General features: G+C 49.8%; 1 protein-coding gene across 32 annotated transcripts in view; it reads left to right on the plus strand.

Moving 5' to 3' along the window:
* The window catches only part of RBFOX1 (RNA binding fox-1 homolog 1), a 1,434,211-nt gene that overhangs the window by 569,172 nt on the left and 840,955 nt on the right, over positions 1–24,084 (plus strand). For all 32 annotated transcript variants that reach the window (XM_079121708.1, XM_079121711.1, XM_079121725.1 and 29 more), the window contains one exon: positions 23,871–23,909. Coding sequence is in view for 9 of the 32 variants with exons in the window: in XM_079121722.1 (XP_078977848.1) it covers positions 23,871–23,909 (39 nt within the window). In the remaining 23 variants the exon portion in view is untranslated. The remainder of the gene's footprint in view (positions 1–23,870; positions 23,910–24,084) is intronic.

Here is a 24,084-nt window from a genome sequence, read left to right on the forward strand (position 1 = left end):
TTTAGTGTTTGTAACACTAGGAATTTAATCTGAGTTGTTTTATTGGATCCACAGACAACCCTCTGGCACAAATACCAGTTCACGCAGGATATTGGTCGCAGCAGCTTGCAGGACAGATTCAGATTCAGGTGCACTTGTCTTTGCCCCCACACTTCCCTGTGGTGTGTTGGCATCAGAAGGGGGACAAACAGAACATCCCTCCCAGCACACCAGGCAGCTGGCCCCTGAGGGCGAGCAGGGGGAGGACCAGGGGCGCCGTCCCTCAGCCCCTGCGTGAGCCTGTGCCACCGCGTGGGGCTCCCCAGTGCAGTGTGTGTGCTGAACACTGTCCTCCCAGCAGGGAGGAGGGAGCACAGCCATCCACACACAGTCACAGGGTGAGAACAAACCCAGAGAAGGCGAAGGGTTATTTATAGTGCAGAGCCCAGGCTGAGAAGACTGCCGAAGCTCAGTCCCTTCCCCTGGAGGCAGGAGGACAGTGGACACCGGCAGCAAAGAGCTCCAAGGGCTGCATTCCAATCACAGTGACTCCCTGGCCCTGACCACACGTACGTGGCTTGGCCAGAGGCCATTGGCATGTCCCAGACGAGAGAGGCAAGCAGCTTCTTACTCCTGTCCCTCTGTCCTCCTCGAGGGTTCAGGCAGCTTGGCTAACTGTTGCTGCAAGCAACTCTCGTCATCTCAGGGTCCACAGCAGTAAGTCCATGGCCGCCTCATCTGCCACTGCTCCATACAAGGGAAACGTGCCAGCCAGTTTGGCTCTTTAAGTCGCTGTCCATGCACATATCGTGTCCCAGGACAGGGCTTTCTGTGGCCAACTCTGCTTGCAGACAAGTTTGTGAGCATACCCCATCGTTAGCCCGGCTTCTTGCACCAAAGGGGGTTTCCGTGACCTGTGTCGCCTTCCATCTCCATGCATTGTGAAATGCTCCGCGTCCCAGGCGGAATTAAGGGAACTGGGAACATCTGGATGACCTCACGGCTCTGCACACTGTCCCAAAGCACCTAGTGTTCTAGGGGGAGGAAATCAAAATACCCACGTGAACCACGGGACAGAGGGGCGAGATCCTGGGGGAGGGGCTGCTGTGTGGAGGAGACAGAGCTGACCTTGATTCTCGGCTGGACTGCTGAGGTGAGGCTGGGGACAGGGGTCACACAGGAGAGGAGGGTGCTCTGGTGGTCTGTTTTACGCAGCCACGCGTAACGATTCCCCCTGCATAGCAGCTAGATGGAAACTCCCCAGTCGGTCTCACAGTTACCTACGGTAGGAAGGGAAGATACGGAAAGGTCACACGCAGGCCCGCACAGCAGCCCGGGCTCGGATGGAGGAAGGGGAGTGAGAGGCGCCAGCGACACCGTTTCTCCATTGCCTCCAGAACAAGCTGGAGCAAGACATTTCGGGTCAGGGAAATGTCTCATTGCTTCCCTTTCAAAACTACCTTTTGTGCAGTCCGTCTTTAGCTTTCTGAAAGGAAAAAAATAAAACACAAAAAGCGTGTCCGTTGCCTCTTGAAGTTCCTGGCTGCTCCAGGCTCGGGTGAGATCAGGCTTTCTGCAGGCGAGATCCTCAGCCCTGCCCGTCAGAGGTGCGCAGGCCACCGACTTCCCGGCCTCTCCCGACGTCACCCACTGGCAGAATGCCCCTCTGCCGTTCAGGTCACCGTGAGTTTGTCTCTCCAGATGAGTTTTCAAAGACCAGGTCTCACCGTCAGAGTAGCCACAGGGCAGCTGTGTCTTAAAAGAAAACAATTAGAAATGGGTTACGTTTGGTAAGTTTTTTTGGCCTTTCTCAAATCACCGGGAAACTTCTAAAGGTGATTGTAAAACCAAGCCTGGAGGCGAGAGCCAGGGTCTCCTTTTCCCACCTCCGGTCAAGTTCACTGGGGGTTCTCAGCTCTTCTTCTGTTTATGCAGTAAACACTTAAGAAGCTCATGCTATAGCTAGCCTGGAGCAAGACCCCAGGACCAAGCCCGTGTCTTCCTAGAAAGTACTCTGGTGGATGATGGGGGAGACACTTCCCCAATCTCACTCTCAGTCATTTAATTGCAGTTGGGTTAAGCCACGTACAACAAATTAGAACAAAGAGACTATTAATTAATTTTTTTTTCAAAAAAGAGATAAAGTGAAGTCCATTTAAATTGGGAAGACCTGAAGAATATAGCCATCCCCTTATCCCTGGGACCCCAGAGTTGAGACCATCAATACCAGAATTGGAATCAAGAAATGGAGGGCATATGGATAGACCAAGAAGCCTCCTGTGGCTAAGTTCCCAATTAGCAAGTGGGAAACAATTGAGGGGCTTCTCCTTTCTTAGGTCTCTCTATGGAATTAACTCACTTCGTTAGGACTTGAAGAAATTTCTCCCTCCCATCTTTTCCCTTCTCACTCTCAGGCTTCCTAAGTTCCCTCTAACTCTGATGGAAGCCAATTTCATCATGGATTTTAGAACTCTGTGGTTCTCCCCCCATGCCAAAAAGAAGTGCTGCAATCTGCCTTATCAGTCTCTCTTCCAATTAATGTAATCTTGTTTCTGTTATTTCCACCATATTTTTCAATCCAGCGAGCCTCATTACATTTGCAAGTGCATTAAATTGGAGCCTCTCTAGGAGGAGAACGATGATTATCAGCTAATTTAATTATGTTTCTACATTTGCAGCATTTAATGATGTCTGCCATTGTTGTTGGGGATTCCTACACTGGGTCTGGGTAGAAATGAGCCCTGATTCCGTGTAAAGTTGACGTTATCAGATAGCACTTGACAGCTCATTGAGGTACATGTTCAGTAATTTTTGAATCTAATCAAAATTGATTTATGTGCAATCAAATTACAGGAATAAAGAAAGAGCTTCGCAAAATTTAGTAACTGATGATAGCATTGCCTGCCTCGGAAGTCACATCAACGTGCGTCTCTTGGTTTTGTACCAACACCTCATCAAGGTCTAAAATTCAGCAGGGCTTTCTTGTTCTTTCTTCACACTGTGTGATACTTGCGCACTCTTGGTCTTCTGACCTGATCAGGTTGCACGTTACACCCCTCGCTTTCCCGTCCCAGTCAGGAGAGCTCGTCTGGCTGTGCATTGCATGTCGGGCAGCGACTCCTCTGGGGAGGCCTGAGTCTCTCTGGAAAGCAGGAGGGAAGCTCTCACAAGAGGAAGCATCTGTCCCCCTTCCGTGTGGCTCTCCCGTGTATCAAGAAACAGGCATACTAACCCAGGGTGGTTCAAGTTCAGAATTCAATTGGTTACCCATGAGGATACGTTGAAAAATGCTATTAAAAAAAAAAGTTTGTGTAACAAACACTCTGGTTATAGTTACTATATACCAGATATAATTTGAAGGTCTGTACCAGTGCAAGCCCATTTAATTGCCACAGTAGCCTAAATACTGTTAGCATCCATCTAGCACATATTTTAAGATATGGAAACCGAGGCATAGAAAGCTGGAATATTTGGCCCAAGAGTGCCCAGCTGGCATGTGAAAGGATCACGATGCTGACCTAGGTGACCTGAGTCCCCAGTCCATCCTCCTAAAGTGCCCTGCTGCACCTCCTAATGCTGAAATTAGCATTCCAACCTCCCCCACCTCCCGTCCTGCTCTTCAACCAGGTTAGATCTGTGCTCTGAGCGTTTTGAAGGACACTGGGCTTCCCCAGGGATATGAGATCCAGAGAGATGGAACTTGAAGCTGGTCTCCAGAAGGTGAGGCCCTGAAACCTGCCCCAGGTGTGTTCACCTCTCCTAGGTATTGCATACCTTCCCCCGTGAGCCTAGGAGTCTCTAGTTAAAGGGAAAACACACAGTGCTGGGAGGCAGCAAGAAGGAGAGAGAGAGAAGGTGAAGGTGCATCCCGGAAAAGCCGTTCCCGCCCTGCAATGGAGATCGGGTGCAGGAAAGGACTGGAAGTCCGCTCCACTGGTAACGTGCTCAGTCGCGGAGGGGTGCAGGGAGCCCCTGCATCAGGAGGGAGGGAAGGCTGAGAATGAGAAGATAAGAAGCCCTGAGCCCTGCAGGGCCTGTGAGGGCCTGTGATGTTCTGGAGACACGTGACAGATGGAGCTGGTTTCCAGATAGAACAGCATCACCCTCTCAAAACACAGGTGCCAAAGCGAGAAGGGCCCGGGGCCTGTGAGACTGGGGAGGTGAGGAGTGGGTGGACAGTGTAGCCAGAGCCACCTGGGACAGACGTGTGCCCTCAAGTAGGACTGAGGCTTGACTGAAACCCGGTGTCTCTGATTCTAGACCCTTCCAGAGGCATCCTGAGACAGTGAGCAGCCACCAGGGACTCACTCTGGAGGGGTTGTCCTCAGCTGCTCAGGGGGCAAGGATGCACTCAGCCCAGCCTCAGTAGATGTGTTGGTAGCAGTAGTGACGCGATTGCTGCTGTTGGGGTCTGAGTGGTCAGGAAGGTGTCCCAGGGTCACTGAGTACAGATGCGTCTCAGCTGTACAGCTTCCTTATCTGTTCCCGAGGCCCAAGGCTACCTTCCAGCACAGGGGACATCTCCTGGGACATCTGTGGCTACTCTCTGCCTCTTACCTCCTGTGGGCATCTTGCTCAGCTCAGTGGCCTCACCAGAGGACAGAATCTTAAAGTGTGCTCTGTCGTAGCTGGAATCTGCCTTTCACCTTGGTCACAATCTGGTGGCTTTCCCACAAAGGGCTCACTGATGGAAAACCACTGTTTATCTCCTAAAATGGCAGTGTGTTCCAATAGCAGGGCATGATTTTATTGTTCAGGGTGCACAATGAGCATTTTGTTGTAGGTTTTGGCTTTAATTTTTTCAACCCTTTATCATGCTGTTTTCCAATGATAGGAAAGGTGACTAGGAGGTAAATATCCACATGCCTACAGCTAGGATGCTGCATTAATGTTCTGGTCATATTTGTTCTGTCGCCTATCTGTCCCTCTCTTCATCTGTCCACCTTATTCTGGTTTTTATGCATCTCCCAGTGAGTCATGTTGGGGCTCTTTTCCCTTCGACAGGACAACAGGATGCAGGTCTTTAATGAGGGTTCGCGGTGGTGTCCGTGGTTTTGTCTGGGTATTTTACCCCTTGAGGTAACATTTACATTGAAATGCACAGACCTTAAGGGGATCATTTGCAGAGTTTTGACACCTGAGTACCCCTGAGTGACAGGAACCTCCGTGAAGATAGGGCACTGAACTGTCCATCAGCAATTTGTGCATCAGGAAGTAAATCTGCCTGTTAGACTTGTGATTCCACAGACAGCTTAAATTAAAAAGCGTGAGTAGTGAAGGGAGGGGAAGGGGACAGGGGGACAGGTAAGGAGGGATAGTGGAGTGAATCAGCCATGATTACCTCATGTGCATGCATGACCGCTTGACCCGTGTGATCCTGCAATATGTGTAACAGAAAAATGAGAGATGACCCTCCATTTATGTATGATCCGTCAAAATGTATGACTGCATTCCATTGTCATGTACAACTAATTAGAACAACTAAAATTTACAAATTAAAAATAAAAGTGAACGACGTTGGCCATATTATATCGTTCTACTGTGTGCATGTGCGAATATGTGACAACAAATCCCACCGTTAAATACAACTGCAATGCATCAATAAAAAATATGGAAAGAAAAAAAATTATTTGAAAGACTTATAATAAAGAGAATGTGAGTATACATGTCCACATGAATGTGTGTATAGTTGATAGAGGATAAGGGTAGCACAGGAGATTCGCAGATGGTGGCCGTGCACCTGCATTGGCAATCCCAGCCTGGGGCAGAGGTAACCCCATCCTATTATCGTGTCTTCAGAAAGAACAGGGGCACATACAGTGTGGAGCTGGCGCTGATGTAATGTCCCCTGTGAGTGGAAAGAACACCGTGTTATTCATCTAATTGAGGATGTTTAACGACTTTTTGCCCCGAAACTACCAACAGCTACAATTTTTCAAAGTCAGCCTTGATTTAGGTTTTATTTTTTAAGTACTTGTTAATGTCACAAATACTTAAGTTGGGATCAGCTGTCTTTTAAGAGAGAGGGTGTGCTTTCATCCTCTGACCCTGGACCGTGTAGCTAAAATCACCAGTAATTGGCAGGATAAACGAGGGTGGGGGGTGTCTGGCTGCAACATTCTTAGAGTGTTGAGAGAGAAGCTCAGGGCCCCTTAACTGGGGTTGACAACTGGGTTTAATTAACAGCGGGCAAGCCTGTGGTCAGCTGGTTTGGCATTTAGGTGGATCACGGAAAATCCTTCCCTTTGAACTACATTTATTTCCAGCTTAATTAGTCCTTGTGAGATGGCCTCGCCATTAGCAGCAGCCTCTGCACTTAAGATCCTTTAACCAGACCTTTTATTTTTTAGTTTTTATTCATCTCATTTTAGTAGTAGCTTAATGTTATAAAAGACCTGGACTAACTCATTTTAATGACCTCTGCTGCATAAATGCTAATTTTACATTTGGCCTTATTTCAGTAGTTTTTTTTTTTTTTTTTTTTTTTTTTTTTTAAAGACCATTGCTTCAGAAGGACAAAAATGGAAAGATTAAACCCCTTGGTGTCATCTGCCTGAAAAATCCTGTGGTTTCTTCTGACAGGAAGAGGGTTTTCAAATCCCTCCCTGGTCTAAGCTGCCACGCCTGACATCTCATTATTTTACTCAGCTGCTTCAGCGTCACCTCCACCCAGTTAATTAAGTAACTCATTGAATGTATTATTCAGTCTTGATTCCCTTGCCCGTGACAGAGAGGGATGGGGCTGCTTCTCATTGTCCCCTCCTGCTGAGGTCCCTCGCCTCTCTCTTTTCCACCTGCACCCAAGGAAGGGAGAAGAGAGGAGCAGGAGAGATCAAGGCATGAGTTTGAGTTTCGGATGGTTTTCCTTGAAGGAAGAAGGGGTCAAGGCCAGGGGTCTTGATGGTGATGGTGATGTCACAGTGGCTTGGCACTGGCTCTGCATCTTCTTGATGTGACCCTGCCTATTACCCCTTTCCAGATAGGGAAACTGAGGCACGGTGGAGTTCACTGGTTCATTCTGTCCTGTAGCTGGGAGGCATCAAAGGCCCAGCTGAAGCCATGAAGGGGCTGATCTACACAATCATGACCCCTAGAGAATCTCCATTGGGCATCTCTGTGTCTGCAGCCATGTTCACTTCCAAGTCACAAGGTAGGTGGGGACTGATGATGAAAATAGCAGGAGGATGTGCAAGCTGTGGACCACCACGGCAGGAAATGGGAGAAGAAGTTGATTCCTTCACAGAAGCGGTCCTCAGCCCCCAGGGACACCGTCCTCCTGGGATGTCTGACCCAACATCCATGATATCCAGCCCTTGTGCACATTTAGCTTCAATAAAATGTTTCTATTGCCCCCTTGAGTACATCTGGACTTGGTTGGAGGAGGGGGCAGCACTTGGACTTAACTGGCAAGTGGCATCAACCCAGCTGGCAATGGAAGCCACCAATGTGGATGGCAGTAGAGCGGGGAGGTCTGGACAGGGTGCTCAGGGAAGGAGAGAGCAGTGCAAACAGGAAAAGGCAGGTAGAAAATGAGGAAGGTCAAAGCCAGAGTGATTGCAATGGGGCCTTGGAAATTGCGGGTCTAGGAAAGAATTAGAGGTTAAGTGGTTGGTAGAAAGGAAGAGGCAAACTGAGGAACGCCAAGAATGGCGGGCGGGGGCGGTGAACGGAGTGCTTTTCAGTGACGTTTAAGAAAGAGGAAGGCAGGACCTCATCAGGAAGGCAAAGAAGAAACAATTCCTTTTGGGGGGACCGGTCTCAGTGGAAGGGCAGTTTGTGCCGGGGTGGGTGAAGGTCAGGCTCTGACGTGGCGTCCTCTGAGCTCCTGTTGTCATTCCTGAGAGGTGCTGAGTGCCAGGTGCTGTCGAGGGTGACAGTCGGACTGGGAGGAAGCAAACCTACGTCCTTGCCTTTGTGGGACCGAGGAGCCAGGAGACGTGGAGGGAAGCAATCAAAGGCATCTGTGCAAATGAGGCAAATACAGGAAAGTCCAGAGCAGGACTGGGAGAGCGTTCTGGGGACATCAGAAGGCAGAGAAGCCAGGCTGGGGAGTCCAGACAGGAGCTCTGCAGGGGAAGCACCAGCACAGCAAGTGCCTGCAGGCAGCCCCGGGGGGACAGGAGCTGCCTGCCTCTGGAAGGTCAGGTGCTCAAAGGGGAGGGAGCAAGAGGAAGTAGGAGAGGTCCTTGGGGACATGTCAGTAGGGAGCTACGTGTCACCGGGGTTTCAGGTGGAGACATTGCACAGTTGGTTCATGTTTGGTCAGGATATGCTGGTTTGGATTTTAGTCTGCTATTGTGCATCCTGGACAGTCACATCCCTGCTCCTAACCTTGGCACTCTCCTCCCTGAGTTATTGACTCTAACCTGATTGACAGGGCCAAGCTGCTGGGGCTGCTGTGGTAGAGAGGTAGGTACACCTTCAGGGACATGCCCTGTGTAAAGCCAGGCCTGCTATCTAAACACCAAAGCCAAGACAAATGAAAGAAAAGATGCAGGGACCCCGGAGCCACTTGTTATGAAGATTTTGGGGCAGGTAAGAAGAGCTGAACCCAGGGCAGACATCACAGGAGTTCAGGGCAGTGTGAAGATCGCAGGTCTGAGTCAGCTGTTGGCAGCATGCTGTGTGGCATTTCCTTGCCCAGTGCTGGAGGCTGGTAGTTCACCTGCAGAGCAGAGTCCATGAGGGAAGAGATGACAAATGTGTCCTGTCCCGAGTGATGAATTTCAGCAGAAAAGAAGGGGCAATGGGGGGAAGGCAGCCTGGGCACAGGGGTCTGGCTGGAGCTCCTTGGTGGTGCTGTACCCCAGAGACACTCCGTGAAACTGCACCCTGGCCGAGGTGTCTGCAGCTTGGAACTCACTGATGAAGCTTAGCAGCTGCTCAGCCCGTGACCTCAGGGAGCGACTGAGGCAGACCTACTGGCGGTGGCTCTTCTCTTCATTATGGTTGCCATTACCGGAGCTGATCTTTTTTCTTAAATCCGTTAACCTCATACAAGGTGATGGGGCCATTTGAACTCCCAGACAGGAAGCCGATGGGAAACTCTAAAGCTCCGAAATAGCTTGGGAGCTTCCTGCTGTTCCTGGTCCTGGCGGAGGTTCCAGAAAAGGCAAGGCAGGTGTGGGAGAGAAAAATAAGTGGTTGGTGTGTTTCTCCTGGAGTCCGGCTGGTTTGCTTGCCCTGGGGAGAAGGTGGTGACGGTGTCCACGGAGGAGGCCTGTGCTTGCCTTCTGCTGGGGCTGTGAGGAGGACGGGGCAGTGCCCAAGGTCAATGTCGTAGCTTGCAAGACCAAGGAGTGATCTGCCGCAGTTAGTGGGAGGACAGTGGAGATTTTATTTCTTTTGAGATTGGTGCTCAATTATGCCCAGGTTTTTTCCAAAAAAAATATTTTTCAACAAAATTGTATTTATTGATCGTGTTCATGTTCTGAAACGTACAGATATCTGGAATGGAGAGAGCAAGCTCACTGAATTTGCATCACCTCACCTACCTATCCTTTGTGGGGAGGACATTTAAAATCTGTGTCTGCGTGACTTTGAAGAATGTGATACCTTGTTCTTAACTCCATTTGCTGCCGCACAGACCAGTTCCTCCTCTCTGAATTCATATGTCCAGAGATGGTTCATAAGTCTCCAAACACACAGCTCAGCTTGTCTGAAGGGAGTCCCGCTGTTGCTTGGTTTTGGAGCCAGTTGGTGATGACTGTCACTAGCCAGGTTCTCCTAGAAATCACACACACACACACACACACACACACACACACACACACACACACACACAGAGCAAGGGACGTGTGCTGTCATTCCAGGGGTGTCCTTCTAGCAGAGGCTCAGCGTGGCTGGGAAAGCTAACGATCGCACTGGCCCTTCCTTGGGGCTCCTTGCCTCCTGCGGGGGTGTCTTCTGCGGACTGGGCACCATGCCAAGAGCACCTGGGTGCATGTGACCGGGAGGCAGACTGGCTGAGCTGGACAGGCCCCCTTGGGTCCTCCATTGGGTCAGACAAGCCAGGTTCAAGTTGCGGAGCTGGCATTGGTGGCTCTGTGACTTTGGGCGAGAGACCACCTCTGAGTACATTCCCTCTACACAGGGACAGTCGCTGTACCTAACCCACAGGGGGACACATTCGCCCAGTCACGCTCACGTCACCAGAACTCAGCATCAGCGTTATCAGAGTTATATTCATTGTACAATGACATATAGCATTGTATAGTTATCTGTTAAAATAATACATAATATGTATCATCTGTACAATAATATGTATTGTGTAATGGTTTCATAATATATACAATAATATACAATATATACATAATATATAATACATAATACGTGATATGATATATATCATATGGTATGTAGTATTATATATCATATAACATAAACGTACACCATATACAGAAACAATATAATAATATATACATATTCAACATATACATACATTATATATTATATACATATATGTTATATATACATACATTATATGTTATAATATGACATATACATATAATACATAATCACATCATATACAAATGTGTACATAATGTATTTATTGTAATAAATGTAAATATTTATCACTAGAATGGTTTTCAGAAGGTGGTGGTGGTTCTGTTGTTACCCCTGCCTTTGGGGAGCTGAGGCCTCATGAAGAGTCGGTCACTGTACAGAATGCTCTGGAAGCCAGGCACAGGTGGGAGCAGCCCGCAGCAGCTGTGCAGGACACAGGACATGGCGCCAGACCCAGCCTCTCCTCTGGGAGGCTCTGTGGAGAAGAGGGGGCAACTGCTGCGGGGACCAGATCACTGGATGAGCAGTCAGGAAGGAGTCAGGATGGAACATGCAGTGTAGACCTTGAATTGAGCTGGGGCCTGGGGTCTGAGGAGGAGCACAGAATTGGGGCCTAAGAAGGTCCACGGGAACGGGGCAGAGCCAGACCCTCTGTGAGCTCTGTGGCCTCATGACTCTGTCTTGTGTTTTTATCCATTCAGGATTATTTCTGGGTAGTTAGGACACAAAAAGGAGATTGATTCATTATTGTTTGTTTATTTTGATGCATCTGCCCAATCAGGCTCACATATTTAAAAGGTCAATATCAGAATTACCTGCACAGTGAACAATAGGAAAAGGCGATTCATCCCATAATACGCCCGAAGTCAGATTTCTGTTATATTCCGGTTATTTTATTCTTCATGGATAACAGTCGCGTACACCCATCATGTCCAACACCATGTCGCCATTTGCCTGCTTCGTGGAATGGTTCCATTGAGGCATTTAACGTCCATTTCTGTCCTAGTGGGTCGTCAGAATCTCACTAAGCTGGAAGTCATAAAATACACAGTCAGAACCCAGAATATTCATTTAGCCTTACGAGTCGGCAGTTGTCCCCGGGGAACTGGCTGCAGACTGGGACCTACTTAAATGAAAGCACAGCTGGCCATGAGCACAGGTGCAGCGGGAAGACCCAGGCCCCGCTGGAGCTGACCTTCTCCAGGACACGCCCACTGCCATGCTCGGGCAGGACGCAGCCTAGGGCACCAGCCCCTGGAGGTGCTGCTGTACCAGGAGCCACCATGTTTGACAGAGCAGAATGCGTGTCGCAGGGCTGGGCCTGGCATGGCTAGCGGTACGAGCTCTCCTCATTGGAACATCAGCCTTCACGATTTGGGGTTTGGAGCAGGAGGTTCTTACCTCCCTCCGAGGAACACATGCACGATGGAGATGTTCAGGGTGTCCTGGGGGAGCCTGGGGTCCCTTCCTCCCCATGGGTCTCCACCTCCTATGGACTGTGTGGGCTTGCCAAGGAGGAGCGGGTCCAAAACTTCACCCGGAATATTTTAAATTCTCTTCTTAAAAACCAAATGACAGGTTTGGGAATGACCATGACATTTGGAAAAAGGGGTAAAAAACAAAGAAATGTTATTACCCTATGCTGTCTGTTTAAGGTCCATTTTTCCTGTGCTTACAGAGAATCGAAATGATTGTTTGCAGAATGGGCTGTTAATAAGTCACAAAGCATAGGAGGGAACATACATATCCACTTCTCTATTTCACTTTGCTGGAAAAGCTTTAATAGTTATTTTTCTTGTGTTTTTTAAAATTTACCTTGGGAATCCAAAGTTCAGGGTTTGTGTATTTAAATTTGTGTGTTCATTATAATAAAAAAAAAAAAAAAACTCTTTTATTTCTGACATATTAACTTATGTCCCAGGTCAAATTTAAGAATATTCTAAAGGGAAAAAAGCAACAAATTGGTTAGCTCCATGTGCTTTGATGAGTGAAGGTAAAACACAGGCACACTGAGTCATTTTTTGTTATGCTAGTTTGTATAGCGTTTTGCCCTCAATACTGAATATTCTCCATGTAGTGTTGTTGTCTTAATAACACCATTTGCAAAGAATAGAAACTTGAAAGAAGAGACACCTGTGTCCTTGCCCAGTCCATAGTGGACTCATTGGAGCAGGCCAGGGTGATGGTGCTCAGTCACTCAGGACTGTGGACCAAGTCCAGGCTCCTGAAACGCAGAGTTGATTGCTCAATCTTATGGAAAGGGCTGCCGTTCATTTCCCACCAGTAAACTGAATGTCAAACCAAGGTCACAGTAACAGAAAATACTGCTTCCCAAGCAAGTGGTTGCCACCGTGTGTACAGTTCAAGTGACTCCTGCAAATATCAGTCCACCCAGCCACCCGCAAAGCACTGCCATCATCTGGGTTAGACCAGGAGCTGCTTCCTGGAAATCCACAGGCAGCTCTGCTGTCTACACTCAACAGGAAGCGGAGGGTGCTAATTTGCTTTGCACATCATTTGCACTAGCTCTGTTGACCTTCAGCTGGGCTGCACCTTCTCTAATTGGCATAAACCTTGCTCTGTCAGTCGGATGTCTTTCTGGAATGTCGGATCCCTAGGAGGAAATTAAATATTTAATTAAACGGTTTGGAGAAGTCCATGCCGTACCAGGATCTTTACAGGAGAGGTTTAGTGACTGCTGAGATAGAACCTATCAGCATCCATTCCCAGGAGACTCCTGGTTCTAGAAATTGCATCCTTTGTTGCCACTAGGGGGGTCCACTTAATTCACGGAACTCACAATGGCCTGGAAGAATTAAGGTAATTTTTAAAACATATACTGAGAAAGAATAACAGTAATCATGGTAAAATTATTTTATGTCTATAATATTTAGTGGATAGATAATGAAAATTTTAAAAGGCGGTGATGATAACAGAAACATTCTTTTCCAAAGATGCGGCAGCATTTAACTTAGGTCATCTTACTTAACACTAGCAGCGGCCCAAGGGTATGCAGAGCTTCCCTGAAGCGCGATGGAGGCTGGGTGGCAGCCAGGCCTGGAACCAGCGCCTCCTCCCCGAGGTCTCTCTTGAGAGCTTTGATGCACCCGGGGAGGTGGAAGTAAAACGCAGCCCCTCGATCATCAGACCGAATTTTTTCGAGACCTCCACGTTCCCACGTGTTTGTGGCTCCACGTTTCCCCAGGAGGTTGATGTGCTCCTTAGAAACCAGGCCGCACGCTTTACTTCTCTTGAAGTCCAGCGCCCCACGCAGCCATGTGGACGCCCCACGGTGGTGGCGCTGGGCACGTGCCTGGCATCCGGCTCCCCACTCCCGCCGCTCTCCCCAGCCCGGGGCTGGCCGCACTGCACCGCGGCATATCAGGTCCAGGCCCCTCTTAGGCTGTTAGAAGGCACAGCCCAAACCAAAGCCGCCCGAAGCCCAGAGGAGGCATGGAGAGGCCAGGGTGATGGCAGCTGGCCTCGCTGCGCCGGGGGAGGCGTCCCTCAGGAGGCGCGGCTGGGCCCGCAGAGGTGGCTGAGCTCCCCACTCAGATCCCCCTCCTGCGCGGCGGCTCTGTGGCTTAACTCGAGTGCACTAAACTTCCTTTTGGTAATTGCGCCTTCAGCTCTGTAACGAAGCTGTTTATCAATGTGTAAATAATTGCTCAGTGTTTCGTATTTGCAAACTTTATCTTCATGCTTCACGAGTGGAAGAGTTACATGTCCCCGTCCACACCCCCTGTTCTTGAAGTCTGGCGCCCCTCCAGTCCCGGAGACCGGCCTCTGAACAGTCCACGTCCACCTTCACCCCCCACCCTCCCCAACTCGGACCTCTGTGTTTTCTTGTACTGGATACGAACCCCAGGGGGCACTTCCCTTTTGTTTCGGTGCTGGGTATGTGAGCATTTGTCCTGTTGGCTGCCATCTGCTGGGGCCTTCAGGGCTGGTACAGTTCTCCCCCTGCCGCTACCTCATCGGCCAGTTTGGTCCCTTGGGTGATGTCCACTTCAGCTCACCCAAGGCATGCTCCGGACATGGGGCTTCCCTGGCATCTCGCCTCTTCTTCCTATCCCTGGGCAGAGTCTCGTCAGTATTCAGGAGAGCCCATCGGCCCAGGTGCTAGGGATCACCCAGGGTGGCTCAAGACAGAGGAGAACACACACACACATACACGCAGCACAACGGATACAGCGGGGTGCTCCCTGGGGCTTCTTGCAGAACAGAGCTGTACAGAGGGCTGTGTGACCATTGGTGCGAGATAGGATTAGTAGCAGAAGCCAGAGGATGAACCCTGGGCTCCCCTGGCTGGTACTTGGCTCCTGAGTTCTGTGTTTTCCCCGTATACCCACTTGCTGGGAGTTGGCAGCTGACAGGCTCCTCTAGAAGTATTATTCTTAAAAGCTGTACAGAAATATTCACCTCATGCAAAAACAAGTGCGATTTACATCTAATACGGGTAATTACTTTTACAGTTAATTAAAAGCACTCTCATTAAGCCCCTACTGTGATGCCAATGCATAGCTCGTATTTGCAAACAGACCCTTGGTTTGAGCTCACCTCCTGACATCCTGCTCCTACCCAAGAGGGGCCGCCCAGCCTGGCTGCAGGCTGCATTGTGCTGGCCTGCAATCCTCTCCACAGCTGGATGTGGAGATGTTGAAGCCTCATGTCCCCTGATAGCCAAGCTAGCAAACCCACTGGTAAAAAACGCAAAGTAATTCCCGGGTGGTCAGGGTACCCTCAAGGAAAGAAGATGAATGCCCTGCTTGCTTTTATTTGCATAGATGCTTGGTTTGAAAATGGTTGTGTGGGCTTTCCAGCTTTGCATTTTTTCCTGCCCAAAATAATATCCACTACCAAAGAAAATGTCCCCTAAACCCCTCCAACTTTCCTCCGAATGTTCATAAAATCAGCAGCTTCACATTGCCCAATGCCGCCCCCACAACCACAGCAGACGGGCTTCTCTGAGTTGAAAGGATTTCTGTTAGATCTTACTTTGTTTACGACATTGGTGGCCATCTGTATGACTCCAGGGGCACAGCTCTGAACTGCTCAGTGATCTGCATGTTCAGATTGCAATCCCAGCGTTTGCAGAATATCCTGTGGCTTCAAACAGGGATCTGTCTCTGCCATGCTGAACCTTCCCAAACACGTACTAACGACGTGCCTCCTCAAATTCTCACATTCCTGGTAAGTAATTACGGCTTAGTAATTAAAACACACAGTCATCTGAGACTGAAATTTTGAGGGAGCAGAAAGATGGTGATATTTCAAGAAGTTTACAGACTCCCTGCGTCAGATCCTCTGGTCCATAGCTTGGGAGTTTTTATTTTTGCAAAGTTATTTGCTGCCATCTGCTGGCCGTGTGTGATATTGCAGGCACTGAGCAAATTTGTGAATGGACATAGATTGGAGTGGATAAAATAGATCAGTGCAAATATCTTATAGTCTTCTTCGTGTATTCAAATAAGTGACCTTATTAAAATCTTGGTGTTTTCAGTTGAGTGAACACAGACGCTGATAGATTCAGCTGAAAGACAAACATCATTTCAAATTTGTGGCAATTTTGGTCCTCAGATAACATGGTTACTGTGGGCCCCTTTCAGCAGTAAGATCTCACTACAAGCCCCAGCAGATGTCTGGGACTGCATACAGTACTGGATCTTGAGTATACTGGGATTTCCATATATATATGTGTGTGTATACATATATGTATGTGTGTATACATTATATATACACATTATTTTTATATGTATATATAATGTATAGACACACACTTTTGGTGCAGTTTAATTTATAAATGAGGCACAGCAGGAGATTAGCATCACAGTAATGAAACACGACTCTATAGTATGCTGTAGAGGAAGTTATGTGCTTGCAGTCTCTCTAGAGATAACTTACTGTGCTGTTCTCAGCCTTCTCACTATAATGTGAGATGACAGATCCTGTGGAATGGGATGCAGGGTGGTGATTGATGGAGGTGCCATGACTTGGTGTCAGGCTCCTGGTGACCTTCTGAGCACAGCGACTTCAGACCTATGCCAAGGGCAGGTAACTGAAGCCTGGGAGGTGAACTGCATGTAGCAGGAGACTACTGTACTCGATGTTTTGAATGCTGAGGAAGAATCATTATCTTTAGAGGAGCTATGAACTTTAGACCATTGATTTAAATATTCAAACCAAGTAACTGGAAAAATCTAGAAGTTGTGGACAAATTTCTAGACATATACAATCTACCCAAGTGGAACCATAAGGATATGAAAAACTTAAACAGACCTATAACTAGCAATGAGATTGAAACAGCAATTAAAAACCTTCCGACAAAGAAAAGCCCAGGACCAGATGGATTCTCAGTTGAGTTCTACCAGACCTTTAAAGAAGAACTAAAGCCAATCCACCTCAATTATTGCAAGAAATAGAACCGGAGGGAACGCTGCCAGATTCCTTCTATGCCAAAACCAAACAAAGAAACATCAAGGAAAGAAAACCTCAGACCAGTATCCTTGATGTACATAGATGCAAAAATCCTTAATAAAACATTGGCAAACCATTCAAACATTAAAAAGCACATTAAGAAGATAGCACACTACTATGGAGTGAGTTTCATCCCAGGGAGACAAGGTTGGTTCAACATTCACAAATCAGTGAACTTTATCCACCACATAAATGGAGTTGAGAATAAGAATCGTGATCGACTGGAGGATATTATATGGACTCCAGGAAGATATCACATGCATGGTAGGTAGACCAGTTGGATTTCACCCCTCCTTATGCTAGTAACTGTCACTGGTGTGAAGTCACTTCCCTGCATCTTTAAAACTCTGTTTTCTCATCTACAAAATGAAAGTATTGGATAAAATGGTCCCCTACAGCTTATGTTCTTTTCAAAGTCTGAGTCTTTGTGAAGGTCAAATAAAAAAAAAAAAAAAAAAAAAAAAAGAAAGTATTTAAGAACTTGGATTGTAGAAAATGTGTTCTAAGTCCTGACATCTAAACCCACATCTATGGATGTCTTTTTAAAAAAGTAATTATTACTTTCAAAACACTAAGAAATATACTGTCCAAACTAGAAAGTTTGCATTTCAAGGGAAACCATTTGCAACGTTGAATCAGGGCTTAAAATGCACATTGAATTCTTTCCTGAGTGTCGTGTTGAAATGTAGTTTCTCTTAATGTTGGAACCTCTCCTGCCATAGCCTTTCTGTTTGAAAAAGAAGAGCAGGGCAGTTGGTTGTGAGTCAGTTTGGGCTTGCTGGAGGAGGCCTCCGCCCTGTGTGGCCGGGGAGTCCCGAGAGGGGCCTGGAGTGGCAGGTCTTTCCTGTGACGCCCTCTCAGAGGACCGTGCTGCACATGGGCCGATCTCGGGTCCGATCTCGGCACTCTGGTCTTCCGTTCCCTTTGCTTCTCCAGAACTGCTGACTGAAGTCATCGATTTGGGGTTTCCGTGGGCTGTCTTGTGAAAGCGCCTGGATCTGTGGGCACAGCAGTCTGTGCTAGCCCTGGGATTTCTGGGAAAGGGATTTATTTTCTCCCCTGGGGCTCGTACCATTGCCCTGGTCACCGGGGCACATGTTCCTGTACTCAGGTCAAGGACCCCAGTACCAGGCAGGAGTGAAGCACAGAACCCTTGAGCCGTGTCGGTGTCCATGCTGGGTGCCACGTGAGCGCACACTGGGTGCCCGTAAGCAGCAGAAGCACATTCCCTCCAGTGCTCAGGCCACAGGTCTGATCCAGGTGCAGCAGAGCCGCGCTCAGTTTCCCGGGAGTGGCTTCCTGGCCTCGCCAGCTTGGTAGCCAGCTTGGCACTTCTTGGCTGTGGCAGCCTCATTCCAGTTGCTGCCTGTCTTCACGTGGCCTCTTAAGTCTTATGAAAACACACAGCCACTGAATGTAGGGCCCACCCAGAGAACCTAGAATTTTCTCATCTCACGATGCTTCGTTACACCTGCAGAATCCCTGTTGCCCAGTAAGCTCGTGCTCACAGGATCACAGCACGGGCCTCAGTGACCCTAGGCTCACAGGCCCTCGCCTCTGCATCTTCTGGGGCTCCTGGAACCTCTTGGGCAGCATCCTCTCCACTGTTCACCAGACCTTTGTCTTTCGGCCCTTCAGAATGTGAATGCGGCTGACACATAAGCCCGGGTGACCGTGTCCCTGGACACAAATAACTCTCCTCAGCAAAAATCACCAGAAAAAAACATCATGCAAAGGGCAGAAGAGAAGAAATCTCAGGAGAGGGAACAGATCTACAAAGGCTTGGATGTCTCCATGGCGGCAGAACCCGAGGTCTTGCGAGAGAAGACCATAGCGGGCAGCGTGGCGTGTTCTCAGTACTGCGGAGCCAGGCTTCCCGGAGGCCTGGGAAGAGGTCGCCCCAGGAGTGCAAGGTCCTGGTGATTTGCCATGGGCTACGTCGACCGCATGTCCCGGATGTGCCTCACAACCAAGGAGGCCGTGATGGTCGTCATTATCCTTGCTTTACAGATGGGGAAACTGAGGCCAGCAAAGCCTGCCTCAGTCTCCTTGGGCTGGGCCACATGGTGGCGTGGCCGAGTCCCTGCAGTCTACACCAAGCAGGGTGCCTCCAGGGTCCGTGCAGTTGGCTGGCTACAGAGAGCGGGGTGGCAGGTTCTGTAGGGAAATTGATTGCTTGGTGTTGAGGACACGGCTTCAAATTCATACTTAACACTGAAGTAGTTGAGCTATTTTCCAAGCGAAGTCGTGAGTGGGGCTGAAGCACTTACACAAAGACTCCGGTTCGGAAAAGGTCAGATCGGAACCCATCCAGAGACGCAGAGCCACCGAAGCAATAATTTGTTCCCGCCAAAGTGTGACATTTTTCCAATTTGAGTCCAACATTGTTCAGAAGCCAGTGCGGTCCCCTGGGGCACCTCCCGCGTGGATCTGCAGTGGATGACAAACCAACAATATCATCTAAATAAAAAATCCAGCCCAGGTTTAGTAAATTAATCCTGACAAGAATAAATTGAGTAGTCTTAGCGAAATGGCAAGAGCTGCTTCCGCCAGATGGTTTTTTCTGTGGCTTGCACAGGTCCTCAGCGGCAGATTAAAAACAAAAATCTGCCTTTGGTTTATTGATTTCATTAGTTCGTTGATCAACACCTGCCACTCCTGCATGGGCAAATCGGAATCGGATTCGGTGCCTTCCCTGCAAACCCAACGTCTTTCTGCGGGTGGAGAGGAAGGGAAGCTGTGTGACTGGCAGATGGGACAGCACTCACAGCCAACTACCCCTCCTACCCATCCCTCGATGGTGTTTTCGAGGTGGACGAATAACCCAGGACGCCTCTCTTAGATGAGTTCATCTCTGCACTTTTTAGCCAGTGAATACAGGGTGAGTTCTCAGGAAAGGGGTTTATTTTTCTGGCTCTGTGTCCGCAGGCAGTCCGAGACCTCAGCCGTTAGTTGAGGCACATGGGAGAGAATGGAAAGAAGATCCCCTCTGGGAACCGGACCCCATGTCCTAGGATGGTGCCCTATAGACCCTCGTGGACTGACAGGCCTCCAGAGACTGGATGGCTTAGACGGGCACCTTGACTTCCTCAGGGTTCTGGGGGCTGGACATCTGAGGTCAGTGTGCTGGCTGCTCAGCTGCTGATGGGCTGTCCTGGCTGGCAGACCACGCCTCCCAGTGTGTCCACACAGGGCCTTTCCTCGGGTCCTGCCTTTGGAGAGGCAGGGCGGACGAGCTCTCTGGAGTCTCTTCCTGTGAGGGCACCAATCCTGTTGGACCAGGTCCGACCCTAATGCCTTCATTTAACTTTAGTTACTCTGTGCAGGCCCCATCTCTGAACATGGCCACCCTGGGAGCTGGAGCTTCAACCTGGGAATTTGAGGGGAGGGGCACAGTGCAGGCTCTGGGTGAGGCCTACAATGTCGTGCTGTGGGGGTGCAGATCCCCTTTTGAGATCCAGCTTCCCATCTCACCCCTTCTTCACAGGTCAGGAACCTGGGTGTTCAAGTGGTAAAGGCATTTGCCAAAGGCAGCACAGCCACTGAGTGGCAGGGCCACCGTTGGATGTGGGAATCTGATGCCAGGACTGGAGTCTTTAACCACAACCCAGTCCTGCTGCATTTCAGCCTTACATCCAGGCCACAGGTCCCAGACGTGGATGGGCCCTCACACCAGAGGTCTGCATCGAGGAGGTCTGGGTAGGCCCCCAACTTTGCTTTCCCCCCTACTTATTAAAATTGAAAAATGCAAATTGTGCATACTTCTCCTGCGTGATGATTTCTTGAAATGCACGTGCATTACAAACTGGCTGCCTAGGCTAATGCACGTAGCCATTACCTGGGTGCTTATCCTCTGCTGAGGTGAGATCATTTAAAATCTCTTCTGGCTGTCAAGAACACATCATCTTATCACTCAGCTGTCACCATGTTGTCCAAGAGGTCTCTGGAACTCATTCCTCCCATCAAACGGAGCATCCCTGTCCTTTGACCAGCATGTCCCCAGTTGCCTTGGTGCCCTGCCAGTTGCCTTGGTGCCCCACCTGCCTTGGTGCATTAGTTTCGTATGCTCTTTGTCTTTCTGTGCCAGGATTATTTCCCTTAGCATGGGGTCCTCCATGTTTATCTGTGTTGTCACTGATGATGGGATTCCTTTCCTTTAAAAGGCTGAGTAGTATTCCATTGCATATACTGCTCCACTTGTCTCTTTAAGCTGGTTGCTTTCATGGTTTGGCTGCTATAAATGGTGCCGTAGTTAATCATGAGCGTTCTGATGTCTCTGGACACGTTGACTTCGTTTCTTTTACCTGTACACTCAGAGGTGGGATCATTGGATCAGGTACTGCTGCTAGTTTTACTTTTCTTAGAGGACTCTGCATAAACTTTGCACCGGGGCTTTAAGAAGGTACATTTGTAACGTGTTCCCCGTTTATGTTGCTGTTCCGGGGGCCTCATTCTGTGCTCCTTCTCTGAAGATTTAGCTTCAGTAGCTCTTCTAGGGCAAAGGAAAGGGAGAAGCAAGAGGCCTGAATGACACACACTGGCCACCGCCTGCCTTAGTGCCAGGTCCCCTGGACGGACTGGACAGTGTGGTGGTAGAAGCCACTTCCGCGTGCAGCCTGGAGTCCATTGTTGTGGGGCCCAGGGCGGGCTGCCTGATGGCTTGTCCCTGGTACCGTCTGGCAAACACTAAAGGGTGCCCATCACACACAGTGGCTGAGTCTGCAGGCATCACGGGAGTCTCCGGCCCTCGGCCGTACTTCCCTGTCCAGTCCCACTGCGCTGACGTCCAGAGTCTCTTAGGTAGAAGATGGTCAGCCGTCTGAATGTCCACCTTGGGAGGCCGGCCCTTCCTTTCCACTCTGGAGTCACGTGGACCCACACGTGGCCTCTGTGTGCTTCCTGCCCACGTCACCCCATCCTCAGGATGCGGCTGCCCCGTGGGAACGTGAGCCTTCTGGAGGCGTCCCTGGAGCCTGTGGAGCTGCCGTTGCTGGTGGGCCCCTGCCCGGCGGCTGTCTCGTCTGCTCCGCTGCTCATGTGCCGACCCCGTCTCCCTAAGACCCGCGTGCCGCCTCCCCAGGTGCCCGTGGCTCCTGCAGCCTCTGTCCTCTTCTCACTCCCCGCTCCGGCCCGGCACCTCGTGCCTGGACTCCTGCCGTCGCCCTAGAGGCCTCTCCCCGCTGCAGCCCGAGCCCACGACCACTCTGTTCACAGGTCAGGTGGGGCCAGTCCACCCTTCGCAGCCCTGAGTGAAGACAAGTGAGGCAAGGACTTGGCAGTGGGAGCCCCGTGCGCCCTGGGATGGAGGCGAGTGGCACAGCGGCCGAGGAGGACGTGGCTCCTCAGAGGGTGGAGCCCAGCGCTGCCTGAGATCCAGCAGCTCCTCTCCTGGGCGCAGAAGAACCAAGAGCAGGGACTGGAGCCGGTATGTGCACCCTTGTTCCGGCAGCGTGGCCCACAGTGGCCGCCAGGAGAAGCGCCCGGGTGTCCGCTGACGCCGTGGGCTTCTGAGGAGCTCAGCAAGCCGCTCTGTCTGGGCAGCGGAGGGTCACCCTGCCTCAGGAAGAAGGGGTCCCCATGAGCACGGATGAACCTCGTGTTGATCCGCTGACTCGGCTGCGTGGACTGAATGGCGTCCCTCCTGGATTCACATATGGAGCGTCTAGACCCCCAGTGCGTCTGCTTGACATCCAGGCCTGTGGGGACGTAGCTGAGGTCGAATGAGGTCTAAGCGTGGGATTCTGATCCAGCAGGACTGTGTCCCTAACAGGAGGAGGAGACCCTGAGAACTTCTGTCTCTCAGAAAGCACAGAAAAGAGTTGGTGGAGTGTCTATGAGAAGCTGGTGACCAGTATCCATGGGGACAGTCCTCTCCAGGAACAACACCAGGACCTTGACCTCCAGCCTCCCAGAATCAGAAAGAACACGCTGCCTCCCTTTCTGTGGCACGCTGTGAGGGCATTCCTACCAACTGACACAGCCAGGCATCTGCAGCACCCAAGTCCCAGAGACAGGAAGTCAGGTGGCAGGGCTGGGGAAGGGGGTGGGCATTAGTGTTTAGTGGGGATGGAGTTCCAGTTGGGGAGGACAAGAAGTTCTGCAGATGGATAGTTCAGCCATCCCAATGTGCGTTGTACCCCTGAACTGTGCTCTCGAGGTGGTGTCGGGTGTCTTATTTTAAAAATAAGAAAATAAAATGCCGTTTCCTCAGGCCTGACTGGCAGTAGGTGTTGAATCTGTATCTTTTGCATGAGTGAATTGACGCTGCAGTTGCTCATGGGAATAGATCTACCCTTCCATCTAGCAAGTTCCTTGAGGGTTGGAACCATGTGTTTTTCCCCTTTGTGTTCTATAACAACAGGAAAGTTGCAGGAAAAGTAGGTGTGTAGTAAATGGGAAGGGACGGCTAGAGGAAGATTGGGTGGTGGTTGAATGGGTGGGTGGGTGGCTGGCTGGATGGGTGCACGGGCATTTGGGCGGGTGGACGATTAGATGCAGGATACGTGGATGAGTAGTTGGGTGGATGGAGGAAGGGAGAGCAGGAGGATGGATAAGTAGGTTGAGAATCAATAGATGGGTAGTTGAATGGGTGGAAGATGTGTGGATGGGCATTTGGGTGGATGGACAGATGGATGCAGGATGAGTGGATAGGTAGTTGGGTAGATAGGTGGATCACGGATAAATGGCAGGCTGGGTAGCTGGGTGGATGGAAGGATGAGAAATGACAATGATGGTCTTGTGCTAAAGCAAAGGAGATTTGACTACCCTAAATTTGGAATGAGAGACGTTAGGCTCCGTTAAGAACGGTCCTGATGATGTGAATACAGGTCTTAGGCTTGGGGCTGGATTATTTAAGGAGCCATCAGCTTCTCTTTGGTGTGGTCTCTGATCCATGGTGTTCGCCCTCACCCGCATCTGCATGTAATCAAGCTCATTTATGACGCCATATGTCTCTAATGCAAACACCGCTGCCCGTGCTCTAAGAGGCACTATAAAGAGCAATGACTCGAGAAAGGACCGTTAGGAATGGGAGCCCTTGATTATTTTAAAGGGCATTTCAACGACACTGCTGAACATTCTGACCATCCGCCTGACTCCTGTTCTTTTTCTTTCTTTTCTCTTCTCAGGACATCAAAGCAGACTGCGTGGAAATAGAGGACAGAAAGGTAAGTCAATATTTTTTACCTTTTTGGAGTCACATGAGACAGGAACTCTGTGATTTCAAGCCGAGAGTTCAAGGCCCGTCCCCCACCTCCGGGATGATGGTTTGCAGAGACTCCTGTGCTGATGTGAGACCCCGAGACAGCCAAGCTGTAAAGCGTTCCTCGGCTCCCCCGTGCG

Source organism: Sciurus vulgaris (genome assembly GCF_902686455.1).
Source record: "Sciurus vulgaris genome assembly, chromosome: 18".
Lineage (NCBI taxonomy): Eukaryota > Metazoa > Chordata > Mammalia > Rodentia > Sciuridae > Sciurus > Sciurus vulgaris.